The sequence below is a fragment of the Pholcus phalangioides genome, unplaced genomic scaffold, assembly GCF_987345545.1.
Source record: "Pholcus phalangioides strain wild (caught in Gottingen) unplaced genomic scaffold, Ppha-v1.0 ptg000010l_1, whole genome shotgun sequence".
Classification (NCBI taxonomy): domain Eukaryota; kingdom Metazoa; phylum Arthropoda; class Arachnida; order Araneae; family Pholcidae; genus Pholcus; species Pholcus phalangioides.
This window is the reverse complement of record NW_028301603.1, coordinates 29,036,241-29,054,030: the sequence shown is the minus strand read 5'-3', so window position 1 is coordinate 29,054,030 and position 17,790 is coordinate 29,036,241. Positions and strand designations below refer to the sequence as shown.

General features: G+C 34.3%; 1 protein-coding gene across 1 annotated transcript; it reads left to right on the top strand.

Moving 5' to 3' along the window:
- The first annotated feature begins 236 nt into the window (after positions 1–236).
- LOC149081236 (carboxyl-terminal PDZ ligand of neuronal nitric oxide synthase protein-like) lies at positions 237–17,226 on the top strand. The gene is made up of 11 exons (XM_089238066.1): positions 237–402; positions 6,085–6,298; positions 8,276–8,347; positions 9,327–9,419; positions 10,041–10,099; positions 10,319–10,427; positions 12,221–12,368; positions 12,517–12,653; positions 13,334–13,516; positions 14,187–14,327; positions 16,348–17,226. The coding sequence occupies exons 2-11, from the start codon at positions 6,191–6,193 to the stop codon at positions 17,137–17,139; spliced, it is 1,842 nt and encodes a 613-aa protein (XP_089094192.1). The 5' UTR covers positions 237–402; positions 6,085–6,190; the 3' UTR covers positions 17,140–17,226.
- Positions 17,227–17,790: the final 564 nt, after the last annotated feature.

The following is a 17,790-nucleotide window of genomic DNA, read 5'->3' as shown; positions in this document are numbered from 1 at the left end:
GTAACAAAAACGTAAATGAAGAACCCCTGGAAACTCAATTGAGGTTCATAAAATTAACTCATCTAAATTGAAAATACAAACTTAAAACTATTCTGAACTTATTCCGAAATTACCTCATGTTGAGAAAGAAATTTGTGTATTTTATGTATGAAATGTTTGATTCGGAATTATATGGGGAAATAGACACCCAGAAGGCGAAGAGCCAGAAGATGGGAGTGGTTCCCCCAGTCTTTCTGTTTTTGTTTACACTTTTTTTATATTATGAGCGAATGAGGCCCCGATCGATCGAAAATTTTGAATAAAATGTTAAATTTAACCTTTCGCGTTTCTTGAATGATTTGTGCGAGAGATGGCGGGACAAACGAGAACATCTATAATGTTATATTGAGAGGATTCTTTGCGGTAAAATGGATACGCATATTTTATTTAGCTTTCTACCTACAACTGTTACATCATTATGTCCTTTGAAAAATGCCAGTAATTTCCTAGATCTAACAGTTTATTTTTTTAAATTGCAGTTGCTATAATTTTATCAATGAAGCAGCTAGTAAAAGGTATTTATACTTAATGCGAAATGATTTAATTGGTCTTTTAAAAGAGAGCCATGTGTGATTGTGCAATACTGCCAATGATATCTAGGGCATAGCAGCTATTAGCGCAAGTGCTGTAAAGAGTTATTTTTCAATTGCACGGAATTTTGTAAATATATCTCCGATACGATAGTGGTTGGGAGCAAGGCCCGACTTTGATTTGAAAGCGGGGGGCCCTCAGTTCTGCAACTAGGGAAGGGCAGTTGCCCAAGCTGCAATCTTAGGTGGGTGGCATATTTTAGGAGAAACGGGAATCGTAAAAAAATCGCTGACTTTTATTGTTGGGAGAGGGGTATAAGGCACAGGTAGTAGAATTGCACATGCTGTCTCCTCTCCGCTACAAAAATTACCTTGGGTCCCAGTTACACCCCAAAAACACTAAAGGATGCTTAGAGGTGTCGTGAGTTTGATACCCAGTTTGTTCGTGTCAAACTTTCCTGACACAGAGAGTACAACAGAAACGACGATATAACCACTGAGAAAAATATTGCTACCACAGATTCAGGGCCGTCATTTCAACTTTTTCCAAGGGGGAAGGGGGGCAAAGCACATGTACTCAATGTATGCATATATATATATATATATATATATACCATTTTTAGTGTATTTTCAAAAGCCAGGAGGGCACCCTCCCCCCCTAAACGATGGGCCTGCACTGATTGGTTAGTGAGTGTAAAAAAAACGGCTGCCATTTGGAATGGGCAATAAATCATCCCAGTTTAATTAGCCCTGTGTGCAGAAAATGATCATGGTGCATGATCAAATGTATTTTGACCGCTCTTCAGGCATGGGCAACTGGGGTCAGTGGCCAGATCCACAAATTTTCAAGGCCACGGGTCTTCTCACCTGGTCTCTATCTCAGAGAACACGGACGTGGGGGGGGGGGGCCCTGGCCAAACTTATGAAAAGCGGGCCGTTATCCAGGCCGGAGATTTCCCCTGCCAAGAGCTGAATAATATGAGGAAAAATTTGTCTATACTTTAAAATATGGGACAATACAACGAACCTACACAGTATGTAAATTTCCCCCCCCCCCTCCTCACACACATTGCTCAAGATTCGTCCAATTGCTATGCTCTTTCATTATTATGGAGAACAGAGTATCATTGATGCATGCTTGTTCCAGCTGCAAATTCTGTGGTGGGTTTTTGTCTCTAGCCCTGGGGAACTTACCAAAAGGATGCAATTTGCGTCCCCCCCCCCCAACTATACGCTTGGTCAGCCGGACCAAGAATGCATTTTGGTGCCACCTTGTAATGTTGCATGAGAGGTTAAAGGTGAAAATCTACACTTCCCTCTGGTCATTTGCCTGAGGCACCAGACCTGCCTGCTCCCCCTTAGTTGTGGGTTTGTCATGTAAGTTCCCCTGGGAACTTAGAGGATCTACTTTTTGGTAAAATGTCCTACGTTCTAGTTTTTGTTCTACTTTTCCACCAAATCCTATCAACAAATTTGTCTAATTCATTTCAATTGATGATGGACTTATCGATATAATGGCGAATAATACAAATGTAGTAGATTGCAATTAATGATTCTGTCAAAGCAGAAATTGTATAATTTTTCAGGCTCTTTGGGGGTATAATAACCATTTGGTTTATTAATTTTTCTTTTGCTTAGTTTGAGGGTTCAATGAGTAGAGTAGTCATTAAAAACTTCTGTGGGGATGGAATAAATAATTTTGTATTTACTACTTCAATGTCTTGGACAGTAACTAACATTCATCATTCAACATTATGGTGCACATTTTCTGTATAGGTCAAACTACAGTTTGCATAATAAAGCAGTTGGGTACATAGGCCTATTCTAGGTTTTGTGACTCTGATGATACCCAATAGCATTCAATTGTCTTCTGTATTTTTAGGGCATGAAGAAGCATAAACAATATTTACAATGCTCAGCAAAGAGCTAGAAATGAGCTAGTGCTTCATTTATCAAAAACGATTACACTGGCATTGAGTGCTAAAATTTAAACAAATCCTTTTAAAAAAGGGATGGACAACGCGGTAAAACCATCTGGTCCCCCTTGAATTATTTATATCACACCTTGTAATTTACACATTTTGCACCATGCTTATAGTATAGTGGTCTCGAAAGATCATCATTGTTAAAAAACTTTAACAATACATGACTACTATAATTTGCCTACATGACTTTATAATTTGCTGTGTGCATTGTTGAAGAGAGTTTACAGACTGGGCTGTGGAAGATTCCAAAAAAAAAATGTAATATATATTGTGAGGAGGACTGAAAAGATCTGCAGTTGCTAATATTCTATTTTGGCCAAAAATTGTTTTTGTAACTGTCATTTCTGTTCATCATTTTCTTCATAACCATATTCATTCACATTTCCTTAAATAAACTGCGCCATTTTTTCAGGCTAGCGTCATTCGGAAATTCCTTTTTCTCTCCCCCATCTTGTCAACAACATGTGCTGATGATGATTATGATGTCTATTCAAAAAGTCTCAGTACTGGGAGCATTGAAAAATGTGTCAACAACATGTTGTTGTTAATTTTTAGTTGGGCGCTGATTGGTCAGTGGCAAAATTCCCCAAAAGGGAAATTTTTCCCGCCTGTCTATTGTCATGTGACCTTAAGAATTGCCTTTAATAATCACATCGTGGTTGCATTCGGAGCTCGATTCTTAAAACTCTTCTTATGAATCGATTCTTACATATGGATGATTGGTTATTAAGAATCAGAAGGTGGTATGGTATACCCCTTGTACTACTTAACTTTAGTATTTAACTGAAAAAATATCATGATGGAGAATGTGGTAAAGGGTTTAAATTGAATAGATAATTTATTCAAGTTAACTTAAAACTTCAAAATTTGTTAACTAAGGAAACTTTAAATCATAGTTTCCATTCTGTTGCGTTGCTTGAGTTTTCGGAAGCTGTAACAGAGTAAACAAATTAGCCCAAATTATTATTTTTTTCATTATAAATTCAAATGATTGAGATGAAAATTTTATTATACAGGGTGTTTCAAAAAGAATCATATGATTTAAAAAAATCATAACTATTCAGCTTTTAATCTGTTTTGATCCAATAATATAGAAAGAGGAGAAATCTCGAGTTTCACGCAGTTGCCGACAGTTAGCACTAATGCTCTTCCTTCGGCCACCACTTCAGTGTTTGTCAAGATGGTGATTGCACACCAGAAATCATTTTGTGTTCTAAGCTTCGCAAAGTGTGAGTGTAACAACTGTTCATCATGATTTTCGTTGACAATACCCTGGTGTTGAACTTCCTATCGCTCAAGAGCATTAGTCGATGGTATAAACAATTCCGAGACATAAGTTGTCTGTGTTTAAGGGAAATCCCCGGCCGTCCCTGCATGTCAGACGAAAATGTGGAGTACATCCGACAGAGTTTCGCACGTAGTCCACAGAAATCCACTTGCAGTAGATGCAAACATGCTCACTAAAGTTTGGGACAAATTTGACTACTGTATAGACATATGCCATGCATCTCAAGGTGGACATATTGAGCACCTTTAATTTGGTTTGTAAAAAAACTTTATGATTGGAGCCATGCAATATAAAATTAATCTTAAGTGTCTAGGTTCAATATTTTTCGTAATATACGCATTTCAAATCGGGTGATTCTTTTTGAAACACCCTGTGTTTTTAATTATATCTCCATGTGATACTCTAACATCACTGGATGATAATATAGATGGAAAAAAAAATCTTAATTATTTATGATAATGATGTAAAGGAGTGAACATTCCACTGTGAAAAATCTGGTATTAAAGACATAATATGAATCATAAGTTGTTTTTCAAAAGTCAAATCCAAGAAAGAGTCGATCAAGCATTCATTAAAAGTGAACCTTCAATGAGCTCAAATGTGTCATCAGATTTAATCTGGAATAAAAATATATTTCCCAAATGGCTGTGTAGCAGAGTGGACATTTTAAAATGGAAAATTTTTCAGAACAAAAAAATAGGTTTTTTTAAATTTTATTGTCTGTTTTATTCATCTATGGCATGCATATAAAATGTGATTCCAAGTTTTTTGAAGAAAAAAAAAACTCCAGAGATTTACACCAAGTCTTTGTTTAGGGGCAAGAGCATTTGAGCATACCTCATAGGGTCGAGAACATTTTACTAGCTTTTAACTACTGCTTTCTTCCCTGTCCCATCTTTCATCATGATATTATGAATTAACTGTTCTACCATGTCCATTCAAATATTTTTTCTTTCTCTTTGCATTTTATTTCAAATATTGTAAAATATGTAATTTAATTGTAAACTCTAATTTGTATAGTATTATCATAATTGACTGGGGACAAATAAATTATGTTATATATTATGCTATATTGTTTAACACTTTGTTCAAGCTGGGACAGCCAGATTTTGAGGTTTTGCTACAAACAATGATTTAAAAAAAAATTGGCTACCATCTGAAACAGATTAAGAAGTACCGTGTGACAGAATTAAATGAAGTACTGGAAAAAAAAATTGAAATTACTACCAGAATGGTCTGAAATTTTGTAAAACAAAATTATGAAGTCTCAAAAAGGGTTTATACACTTTTTTTTTTGGAATGACCCATATGTGGTATGTATTTCTCTCAAAAAAAGTAGCCAGGAGATGGACATTCAATTAAAATACTCACCTTTTTTTTTCCTGAATAAATCTAATTTGTGAAGTAATTGAGTTAAAATGAAGTGGTGGCTACATTCTTTGTGTAACCTTTTCCAACACAAAATTTGATAGATGGCAACTGATCCTGTAGGACTTGAGCCAATGTTTTCCAAATGTCTCAAATGGGAAAAAAAAGCTGGAGGAAAAGTTTCATTTGTGTGTGTGTGACCATAAAAAATATTTAAAATTATGAAAAAGTATACGGATCGTATAAATATATATATTATTGTGTGAGATAAAAAATATATTTTTGTTTTAAGGTAGAAAGTCATGATTTTAAAATTTGAAAAATGGGCTAGGCACAGCCAGGAGAAGAGGAGATTTTCTTATGAAATTAAAATGTTAAAGCAAATTTTAAAAATCTATTGATGAAAAAATTATTGAGTGCCAACTTATCAGAAATAGGAATATAAATAGAAAGAAGAGAAAAAAAAATTGTTCCCAATATATTAAACATAAACAGGCCCAAGGGAGGGGGGACAAAGAACATGTACTCAATATATGTATATATTTCATCTTGTTTGTCCATTTCTATTGTATATTGTATTTCTTAAAGCCGGGGGTGGAGGGGGGGCCCAATTTCATGAGAATCAGTTATGATTCTATAATTGGTTTGATTATAATTAGCATCGATTTTAAAAATTTAATAGGTTGAAAGAAATTTGTTTTATATTGTACTTCATCGCACTTTATTGTACCAATATTAATATTTCATCACTTTATTGTAGTGATTCACACGTTGAATCACTTCATGTAATATACAGTATATGATTTCATCCTGAGACAATTTGTGTCCTGTTTATTCAATATAATTACAGTTTTCTCTTTTTTTTTTTACATAGGTACCAGGAGTAAAGATCATGCCTATAATATCTACGCTGCATTTTTCATATAACAAGCATTCTAATGTTATTTCTGTGATTTTTTGCTGATGAATTGGAGCTTATAATGCCTTCAAAAAAGCAGTATAATTTAGTTAATGACGATGCTTATGATTGTAGAATTCCCTTATATAATGAAGAAGCTTTTCAGCATGGAATCACTTTTCATGCAAAGGTAATAAATATGTAGATGATTACAGTATTTTTAAATTTAGAATGAAGCAAAAAATGTATATATAGGTTTTTTCAATTCATTGTTTCATTTTGTTACATAAAATACAAGATGAGACAAAAAATCAGCCAAGTGGTCTAGAGACTCATAATGGTTGATACATTGCAAGTTTATAATGAATACCAATGAACACTTACTTATTAGTGAACAATATCAACAAACTAAAACGAAAAAAAGAAATAAAATAAAACAATTAAGTTCTCCCCAAAAGGAAGGATTTAAAAATTAAAATTTCCCTTTTTTCTATTTTTTTAGTGGTTAATATGAGGCAAAAAATCAAATACCAAAACTAATTTTGCATGATTAGTTACAGTGTCGCAAGTTTATGCAATGAGACCGAAGACTGACTCTCTGTGAGACAGAAACATGAACAGAATCAAAAGATACCATTTACTCGCGATTGGATGAATTTAGTCACCTCGAAGATAGACACTTTGATGTGCACCTTTATAGAATAGAAACCAGTTGATCTTTTGGCATTCCATTACAGATAAGTTTCAATGTCTACTACGAAGAGGAAAACTCTACTCATGAAAGAAAAATTATGTATAACCTAATTATCTATACTAGTTATAATACCCGGCGTTGCCCTTCTGATTCTTAATAACCAATCACCCATATGTAAGAATCGATTCATAAGAAGAGTTTTAAGAATCGAGCTTCGAATGCAACCACGATGTGATTATTAAAGGCAAATCTTAAGGTCACGTGACAATGGACAGGCAGAAAAATTTCCCTTTTGAGGAATTTTGCCACTGACCAATCAGCGCCCAACTAAAAATTAACAACAACATGTTGTTGACAAGATGGGGGAGAGAAAAAGGAATTTCAAAATGACGCTAGCCTGAAAAAATGGCACAGTTTATTTAAGGAAATGTGAATGAATATGGTTATGAAGAAAATTATGAACAGAAACCCCAAGAGAAGTGATAAACCATAGCAAAGAATTAAACGTGTCTTAGGGAACTACTGTAACCAAAGTAAACATTCCCAAAGTCATTGTTGAGGACTATAAACCATTGTTATGCATTTTATGCCACCATTTGTCTAGCTCTGACAAACTTTTAAAAAAGCCTATTATTTAAGTCGGATCCTGTTTGGTATCTATGCAAAATGTGGCAGAGATCAGTCTAACTCGGGCATTAACCCTAGAATACTAATTAAAAAAAGCTGATAAAAACTGCATGTTAACTGCTTATACCTCGATGTCTCTGAGATGTAGAGTTAGTATTCTAGGGTTAATTCGATAATTGGTTGTTCCTTAATTGTAAATTTGTATAGAGAACATGACAGACAGACAGAAAGTCAGTTTTATATACATCGATTTATTGTTTATAGTGTAACTCAACTTACAAGTGAAGACCAACGGTTTTATTTGCTAAATTAGGATCAAAGGATGATCATTAATATATGCTAGACATGACCAAAATCACCCTACCTCACATATTTTGCAAGATATCAAAGTGATTCCCTAAGGAAATTAAAAGGTATTAATATATGCGAAGGCATATATCAAAGGCTTTGTGTATAGTGAAGGCAAGGCATTAATATACACAAAGAGACTTTGTTAAATCGCACTTCTGCTGGGGGCGGAAAAATCTGTGCTGCTGTGTCAATGAAATAAAACATTAAATACATCTCACCAAAAAACGAATTTCCTGACATGCCACCTGACAAAGGCATGTAAAAATTTTGACTAATATTAATTTGAATTAATATTGAATTTTTTTTCTACCACATACCTGATGCTGGTATGTAAAATACTGATTCGAGCACATGTATTATTCTAAGTCAATCGTGTAAATTTCTGGAGTTTAGTCCAGTTCTAAGTGCTATTGTATTCATATAGATCAATCCTTTATCAAGTGATGCTTGATTTATAAATTTGAATGAGGAGTATGTTGTTGATATTTATTTCAGTATATCGGATCATTGGATGTTCCAAGACCCACAAGTAGAGTGGAAATTGTTGCAGCAATGCGCAGGATCAGAGTGAGTACTGCATTACATAATATAGATATTTATATTGAAATGTTGAAGTACTAATACAGTGTCCCACAGTTTGATAGTTTTACTATTAAATGGGACTGCACATACATGAAATTTTTAGATATTTTTTTTTTGGAAAAAAATATTCTACATTGTACATTGATTTAGCAATGGATTAATATTGATTTTTGAGAGGCACCACTGTATAACTTTGACTTGAATGTTCTGATGATTCCAAAAAACCAAACACCTTCTGCAATCAGGGGTCTATCATACTGAAGTTGGTGCTGGGAAACTCCCAGATGCTTGATGAACATAGGAACTTAACAAATTGTATAAATACATTACATTTTTTTATTGTGGTTGACTGAGGACAATGCAGGATCATAGTAGTACTTCTTCAGCTATCAGTATTATACAGGGTTCATAGCTAACAGCACAAACCGTTGATCTTAGAGGCATACTTCCAGTTAGAAAAAGTATCCAAATAATGTGTAGAACTCAGATATGTCATTCATCTTGCAAGGGGTTGTATAGTGATTGAAATGAAAAAAAATAACCTTTTATATGGACACCCTGTGCTCAAAACTCTAATTAGAAAGTTGTTACCCTGACTTTTTTCAGGCGAACAAAAAAAATCCATGTTTCTAAGTGCAATATTTGTTGGGATACATGAATTTGAAAAACGGACGAAAGAAAAAACAGGATAAAACATGTTTATTTATTTATTTTAATAGTGATACGACCCCTTAAAAATATGAATGACTTATCTGAGGTCCATGTGTTTATTTGGTTACTTTTTCTAATTGGAAGTATGCCTCTAGAATCAACGGTTTGCCAGTAAATTGTGGTGCATGCTGTTATCTATGCACGCTATGTATATGCTATAGCTTTTTTCCGATTTATCCAAGCATATCAAACACTCTTATTATATGTATACATAACTCACTTTTGCTATTTATTTTTATTCTTATTTATTCAGTATGAATTCAAGGCCAAATCGGTGAAAAAGAAAAAAGTCAGCCTGACGGTATCTGTAGAGGGTGTGAAAGTTATCATGAGGGAAAAGAAGAAGGTATAGTCCAGGTTTATTGAATAAAATTTGTGAAATGATCTTTACTTGAAGTAATTTAAATTTTTAAATAAAATAAGGCACATATTCATAAAGGCAGTTTCTCAAAGTGATTTCCATGATATTGTTAGTTTAGAATAATAGTTGTTGCTGTATGTATTGGTAATTACTCCTAGTTGGTCCCCTCAAGTAAGGAATAAACATGTGGTGCAGATAGGTTGATATTTCATGTCAAAATTACTGAACATGTGCAATGACACTTGGAAGTTTCCAAAAGTATAAATCAGCTCGGTCTTTTTAGAACTTTTTCAGATCAGAAACATCAGTAACGTTTGTGGAAGAGAAATGACCTTGAGGTAGCTATTGTAACATATAGCTACCCACACCATAAGTCTACATTAAGTGGTCATCAAGCTTTCAGTGAAAGATTTTTCAGAAAAACACCGTTCTGAAAGGGGCTATAAACTTTATATCATGGTCTAATCATCCTTGATGTGCATAAATAAAACTGTGGTGCGAAAAAAATAATCAGTTGATACTTGGTGTCCCTCAATTTCAGTGTTTTTTTATTGATAGAAATGGTTGTTTATGTTTTAGAAATTTGTTTTTCTTCTTTTTCCTCAGTCAAATCAGTGGCCATGGGACGAGAACAAGCTCGCTCTTATGCACCATCCAATTTACAGGTAATTGATTTTAAAAAATTATTGTGTTTATAGTTTTGTACAGTAAAATTATTTTTACTGCGTATTGTTATTTTTTCAATTTCTCTCTCAATTGCTCGGCCATTGAACATTCAAAATAATAATAAATTTGATTAATTGACTTAGTGAATTTTGCTTTATGTAATGTTAATATGTAGAACATATTTGTTGATTTTTTTTACCCTTGATCTATGTTTTCAGAATATTCTATGTGTCCCATGATTCTCAAGATCTGAAAATATTCAGTTACATTGCTCGAGAAGGGGGATCAAATTCTTTCAAGTGTAATGTTTTCAAATCAAAAAAGAAGGTATGCTTTTCTTTTTTCTTTCCCATGATTAATTCATTAGAGTCAGAGTCTTTTCCAGAACCAGATTGCACTTTTACTTCTTATCAACCTGAAATTTTCCCTTCCTGTACTGGTACTCAAATATGTGAAGTGCGGAAAAACTTTGATCACTCGGCATAATTAGGGCAAGCTTATGTTGGTAGATCAAAATTCCCAGACATCTATTATCTATGCTAATTATATCTGAATAAACGCTCCACAGACATGCAGAAAACTTAATCACCACTTAGCGGCTTTATCTGTTTAACATGACATGAAAATTCATACATTTGATATTTTCTCTCTAAAATATAAAAGGCAGATGGCAATATCAGTATAACATGAAACAAGCATTACTCTGACAAAATAAGTCAAGACCATGCTTACCAGGTGTACAAGTATGAAATGCGGATTTTGTTTAAAAAAAACACGTTAAATTTGGAAGAATGATAAAAAGTGCTTTATTCAAAGTATGCTCCATTGCTTGTTATACATTTCCCCCATCTTTCCTGAAATTTGTGAATACCACGCCAGTAAAAATCTTCCCCTTTTGCTGCGAACTATTCATCGAGCTATTTTTTCACATCTTAGTACGAACCAAAGCGCTGCTCAGAAAGTGCGTGACCCATCAATGCAAACAAGTGGTAATCGGAAGGAGCCAAGTCTGGTGAGTAATGGGGTAGAAGTTCCAGCTGAGTGCTTCCGCGAACCGCTTTTGCCGTATGTGATGGAGCATTACACATTGAACATTGTCAAGGAACATTTCACATTGTCATGGGGCATTGCGATTGGAAACAGCTTGTTGACTAACGCCCAATTGCTCTGCGAGTTGTTTTTGTGTCTGTGTAGTGTCATCTTCGTCCAACAATGCTTCTAATTCCACATTTTTTTTTTTTTTTTTGGCGGTTTTCCATGTTCTTTGTCTGCAACATCGAAGTCGCCACTTTTGAAACACCGAAACCATCATTCACACGTATCTTGCGATGGAGCATGTTCACCATAAGCTTCTCGAAGTGATCGGAATGCTCTTTGTTCAGTATAACTTTCAACATATTGAACACAACAATACAACACTATGCATGCATTTTTCCAATTTATCACTCGTGCGCATCTGACACTTGTTGGTGACACAACAAAATGGCGCAGTGTCAAATCTTTATAGCACAAACTGCATTGGTGCACCATCTGTTTTCTGAAATTCGCATTTCATACTTGTACACCTGGTACACTCACTCAACCACATTCATACATGTACCAATCCATTAGAAATTTCCCCCAGAGGAATGTTTACTAGGTTCATGTCCAGTTAAGTAGTAGTTGAAGAAGCTCCTGCTTGAAAACATCTCTCCACAGAGAGCAAGCAAATCTTCAACACGATACTTACATGACATGAAAATTCAAGTATCCACCATTGTTACACTTCAAAATATGGACGACAGATGACAGCACCATTAGAACGCAGAACACAAATCTGACAACATAAATATATTAGGGTCACATACACTCAGAACACACATTTCGGTATGTACAAGATTGTTAGAAATTTCCCCCAGAAAGCATAGTTGTTGTTGGTGCTTATTTGTTCTTGCAAAGTATCTTCTCTTTCACTGTCATCTTCATTTCATTTGCAAAATAAATTTGGACTTCATTGATAATTTCTTCATATAAATACATTTTTTACCTCCATACCAAATATATATGTTCAGTTAACAAAAACAATAGTCGTTATGTGAGGTTTTTTTTTTTTCTTCATTATGAACTTTTTCGCCCCACAGAATCAAGCCATGAGGATAGTTAGAACTGTTGGACAAGCTTTTGAAGTTTGTCACAAGCTCAGTTTAACTCTGGGAGGTTCCTCGAGTGCATGTGGTATTGTGCAAGATGAACTAGAGTGCGGGCAATTACCAGACTCTTCTCATAAAGGTGAATCATGATTGAATCTTTTTCTCATTTGAGATCGTGAAATTTGTTTGTCTTACTTAAAATGAAACTGAACACAATTAAAGCAAATAGCGTATATTCTTTTGATTTCTGTTTCATTTATTCATAAGTGTTGCTTACATTTGCTTAGGTGATGGTTCTTCGGAACCCAATAGTTGCGATACTCAAGTTGAAGAATCTCCCACAGCCAAAGTTCATGAACCTGTATCTTCACAACAATCTCACACAGCAGATAACATTGCTGAAACCAGAAAGTGTCAAAACGAGGTAGCATAGTAATAAGTTATTTTCTTACTGTTTCCTAGTTAAAATCTTTCCATTGTTAATAGCACTAATGCTCATAATAAATTCTATTGTACACGAATGAGAAGATGTTTCTTGTAGTTATTTTTTACGTGCATTGTCATAGCACGATCGTCGGCTTTCTCTTCGCATAGTGACATCAGGAAGACAAAACTATCAATCAGTCCAATCCACAAACCTCCCTGTTTAACTGATGTATTTATTCCTGGTTAAAACTATGCCCCACATGGGTAAAAGGCTTATATCCCGAGAGGGACAAAGCCTGGGTCGTGTCTGGTCTGACGGTTAAAACTATGCGCAACACACACACATTATGTATAATATGTAGTCATGTGTATATAAATTTATAATTCCTCATACACCATGGTACATCACATATCACAAAAATGCGGACTGAGCATTCCGCTCTTTGTTGTCTTTCAAGCTAAAGACTTACCTCCTCCCTCAACTCCAAAGTTCTCTTGACTGTCACTCTCACACTCTTCTCTGCCTCTCTCCTCTTTTTTATCTGAGGATTACTCCCAAGGCCCCCCAATTTGTGAAACTTCTCACCCCCTTGGCCATCTTTCTTTAGTCGGTCCAAAGTGGCCATTTCTCACACACATGTATTACTTCTAATGATTCAATTCGTTTGTCTCTTGAAGGTGACAAAGCTATGTTATCCCAATGGTAGAATTTCTGCTCCAGATGGCAATGTCAATAATGACATGCAAATCCTCCATGAACAGCTCGAGCAACAGAATCAAAAGATTGTAACTGTTTCATCTCAAGTGCAGCTTCTTAAAGATCAGCTGGCCATTGAAACTTCGGCTAGGCACCAGATACAAGTAATTAGTTTGTTTTTTAATGCAGTTTTCTGCATAAATTTTTCTGCTGAGATTGTTTAATGAATTCCTATTTAAAAAGAGCCAGATATATATCAAACTGCTTTCACAGTGCAACTTTTACAGGTAATGATTTAGTTTATATTGTTCTCTCTCTTTGACTAATGTGTACACAATATACCGCCTGGCAGTCGAGTGGTTAGGGAACTAGCTTCTCACTATGCAGGTCTGGGTTCGAATCCCAGTTCGGGCATGGATGTCTACTAACAAATTCCCTGGACGGATCATGCTGATCCCTTGGGATATGTGAAGATCATGTTGTTATTATTATTATAGCTATAAGTCTCAGTGTATAAGTTGGCATTTAGACCTTTTTTTTCTACAAAACTTGAATTGTTCTAAAATTTCGTAAAACACAATAATTGAACTCGTACTTTCCAGTAAAGTTATGAGTGAATTTAGGGAGGAAGCAACAAGAAATTAAGATAATTTTTGATTAACCTTGTATCATAAAAGGGGCAAATTATGTGATTTTTACAAAATATTTTACTTGCTCTGTGCAATGTTAGCGTGCATTTTGGGAAAATAGTATACATATTCACAAAGCTATAAACATGTCATATACATGTATAATGATTGTTCTGATGTATTTCAAATCTTTTTCTTGTTTCAGATACAAAATGAGCAGTTGTTGAGGGACAATAGACAACTTTTTGAAGAAATAAGAAAACTGATTCATCGCTTTGATGATATGGAACAAAGGCATCATAGCAATGATATGAGAGCCTCTCCTGGATCACTCCTATCACCACTGGTATATTCAATTTTATTTGCTGTTATTGAGAAAATGTTTGCTTTCTGATTCTGTCTAATTGCTATCATCAATTCTGATTGAGTTAATGCTGCATTTTTCCTGGTAAGATGGTCAAGTTAGCTTAGTTCGATATGTAGAACCTTTTGCCTACTATTCCGAATGAAAATTACAATGACTTATTTATTGAGCTTGAAACCAACTCAGTCCTTGGCAAATATTTCCTGGCGAACACTTCCACTGATGAATAGATATGATATAGCATATTCTCAGGTCAAGATGACTGCACAAACACACAACTCATACTCAGAAATCTGAACAGTTAGCTCAACAACCTCTCATTTAGAGACATGGAAGGAAAGTCATTCAGAATCTGCTACAAAGGTCACAATTTAATCAGCCCTCACCTGTATAGAATGACCATAGATCATAGTGACCATTAGAAATGACCAATGATCTGCAAGATGATGAATACAGACTAATGATCTGCAAGATGATGAATACAGACTAATGATCTGCAAGATGATGAATACAGACTAATGATCTGCAAGATGATTAATACAGACTAATGATCTGCAAGATGATTAATACAGACTAATGATCTGTATGATAATATGTACTATATATTTATATGTAGAAATATAGCCAATTTACACTGAGTTGAATTCTCTTCTCAGCTCCAGAACTTTCAAGTGTTAAAATTTTTGTTTTACTTGAAGTTTTTGAGTGTGAGATGAATTTATTGAAAAGAAAAATGTATTTATCCTCCCAGTGAGGAATTAAAGGTGTGGCATACACATTAATTGAAGGAATTTGTTTCTTCCCCTCCCCTCCCTCTTTCCTTCTCCAGTTTTGTAGATAAATTGACCAATCACAATCAGCTCGATTACCTGTGCTTGAAAATCTTTTGTTGCACATCACATTAATGTTGTCATTTTGCTTTCACACAAGTGCAAGTGAATGCAGTGTTCAAACATCCGAAAAAAATCTTGATTGTGCGTAGATTTTTTGAAAGTGTCGAATCAGGACTTGAAAGTTTTATATTTGAAAAAAAAGAAAATAATCTATAAAAAAGTAAGTATTCAGTACTTGTAGTTGAAAAGTAGGACATTTCCCCCATCCCAAATACTGTATCAATGATCTTGAAGAAGAAAAAAGACATTATTCGTGCAAGAGTTTTTTCAAAAGTGAATGAAAAAAGAGGCAATTAGAAATTACTGAATTTTTTGTAACTTTTTATTTCTTACTAATCTTGCTTTCTCTTTATTTATAAGTTTAATTTATACAAATATTGTTTATAAATAACTGAGAGATAATACATATGTTCACATGCTGTTTTTTTATTTCCAAATATCATCATTCAATAATTGGACATTAGAGTTGGCATCATTGATAATTTCTCCATATCCAGTAGTCTGAAATCAGAGTTTCTGATAAGCAAATAAATGATAACTCCCAAGTTTTTTTTGTTAGCAGCTGCATATTGGACCAACCAAGACTGTAGTTCTATGCAGAGTTCCAAATTTGAACTATACAGTCGAATCCTATTATAACAAGCTCCAAGAGACAGGAGAAATCACTTCATTACAACAAAATTTCATTATAAAGGAATTCCAAGTTTATGCATTGCTCCTAGGTAAACTTATCTGGAGGATTAGAAAGGTGTTCATTATATAAAACAAGAATTTTGCTATAACGGTATTCATTAAAACAGGATTCGACTGTAGTTCACAATAAATGAATAGCCTTAATGTCATTGTAACTTAAGTAATTTTGTTGTTTTTTATACCTCAATCTAATTTTTCATTTATAAATGATAAATTTAAATTCCTATGCATCATAAATGCTATTGCTGGATGCAAGGAGTCATTATGCAATAACTTTAAGGCTTATGTTCTCATAAGCCCTAATTTGGTTAATTAACTATATACTGTATTATTCTGTGATTTAATGTGCAATAATATTCAGTATAAAATTTTTGTGATTAAAAAAAAAGTATTTTCTTTTTTGTCCTCTTCAATAGGGAGTGTCGAATTCTAATAACTCAGAGTTTTCAACAGCCTTTCCATTATCAAGCGTTGAACCATTGAAAAAAAGACAGTCTCATATGACTTCAGAAAGCTCAGAGAACAGCAAGTCATTCGGTAGAAATTTTCAAACCCGTCCAGAGGATTTAGGCAATATGAATGGGACTTTTGGACGACAACTTTCTGCATCAAGTGTCACATTTCCCATTTCTTCTGGAAGTCCACAGACTCGAGGCCATGTTGCTGCATCAAATAATTTTTCCTTACCTGGTACCCCATCAATAAAGAGCTTGCAACAAGATCCAAAATACTTTTTCAAATATCCGGCATCTCACACTGGTGCCCAGAAACAACAGGATAAACCACCTGATAGACACATGGCTAACACTATCACCAGCTTTGATGGCAAAGGCAACACTGCATTAGAACCTCTGTCCTCTTCATATGATTTTCCGTCCTGTCCTTCTGGTTTCGTAAATAAAAATGCAGAAAATTCCATGAACTTTTATGATTCCCCACCACTTTTTAAGCGAGACAACTCAATAGATTTCTCCTCTAACACTCATCAAAACATTGTTCCTTCTTCATTTTCTCATGACTCCATGCTTTCTAGGTCTCCGGGTAAGAACACTGAAGATAGGTCACTCCACCCACCTGCCAAGAGTGACAGTTTCATTGCTCAGGTCACAAGAGACTTGGCTAAAATGAACACATCCGGTTATGGTGCTGAAACTCAAACTTCATCGCGTGTTGACTCACATTACTCATCGTTATTTAGAAAAAGTTGATCAAATTGAAAAAAAAAAAAAATAGATATCTTTGGTTGATTGCCAAACGACTTTTCCACAACCAACTTATCAAATCCAGATATGAAATTTGTGGCATCTTTAGAAAAAATTCTAAAAGTTTAAATTGAAATTTGTAGAAATACCATGTCAAAAATCATGCTTCGATTCAGCCTCAAGATTACTGCAATCGAATCAGACCCAGTAATTTTACTGAAATCAGTTTTTTTTATATACCCAGTTATTATCTATAAAGTTTTGCTATGCAGACAGATAAACAAAGCCATGTGAATGTTGCTTATTGAAATGATTGTTATCAAGGATTTTTGTGGTCTTGATATTTTTGTTATGATATATACTATTACATTTAGAAAACTTAAATGTGTTACTACCTCTGCCATGGAACAAGTTTATATTGAGTGTTCTTTTTTTTTTTGTAAATATGATACATGCATCTACTTGTTTTTAAAAATATATGTGAAGATTGCAGTTTTACATGATTAAAACTGCTCTGAAATATTTTGAAGTGTATTGTGGATGAATGAAACACGAGTGTATCTTACAAGCACGATTTACCCATACATGTATATGTTACGGTAAATGTGATAAATCTGATGATTAGTATATATATTCGCTGCCTATTTTGCCAAGTTT

Coding starts and splice junctions, on each gene's coding strand:
- LOC149081236 (XM_089238066.1), top strand. CDS start 6,191: ATGCCTTCAAAAAAGCAGTATAATTTAGTTAATGACGATGCTTATGAT. Junction 8,348..9,326: donor CAGCAATGCGCAGGATCAGA/GTGAGTACTGCA, acceptor TTATTTATTCAG/TATGAATTCAAGGCCAAATC. Junction 14,328..16,347: donor GATCACTCCTATCACCACTG/GTATATTCAATT, acceptor CCTCTTCAATAG/GGAGTGTCGAATTCTAATAA.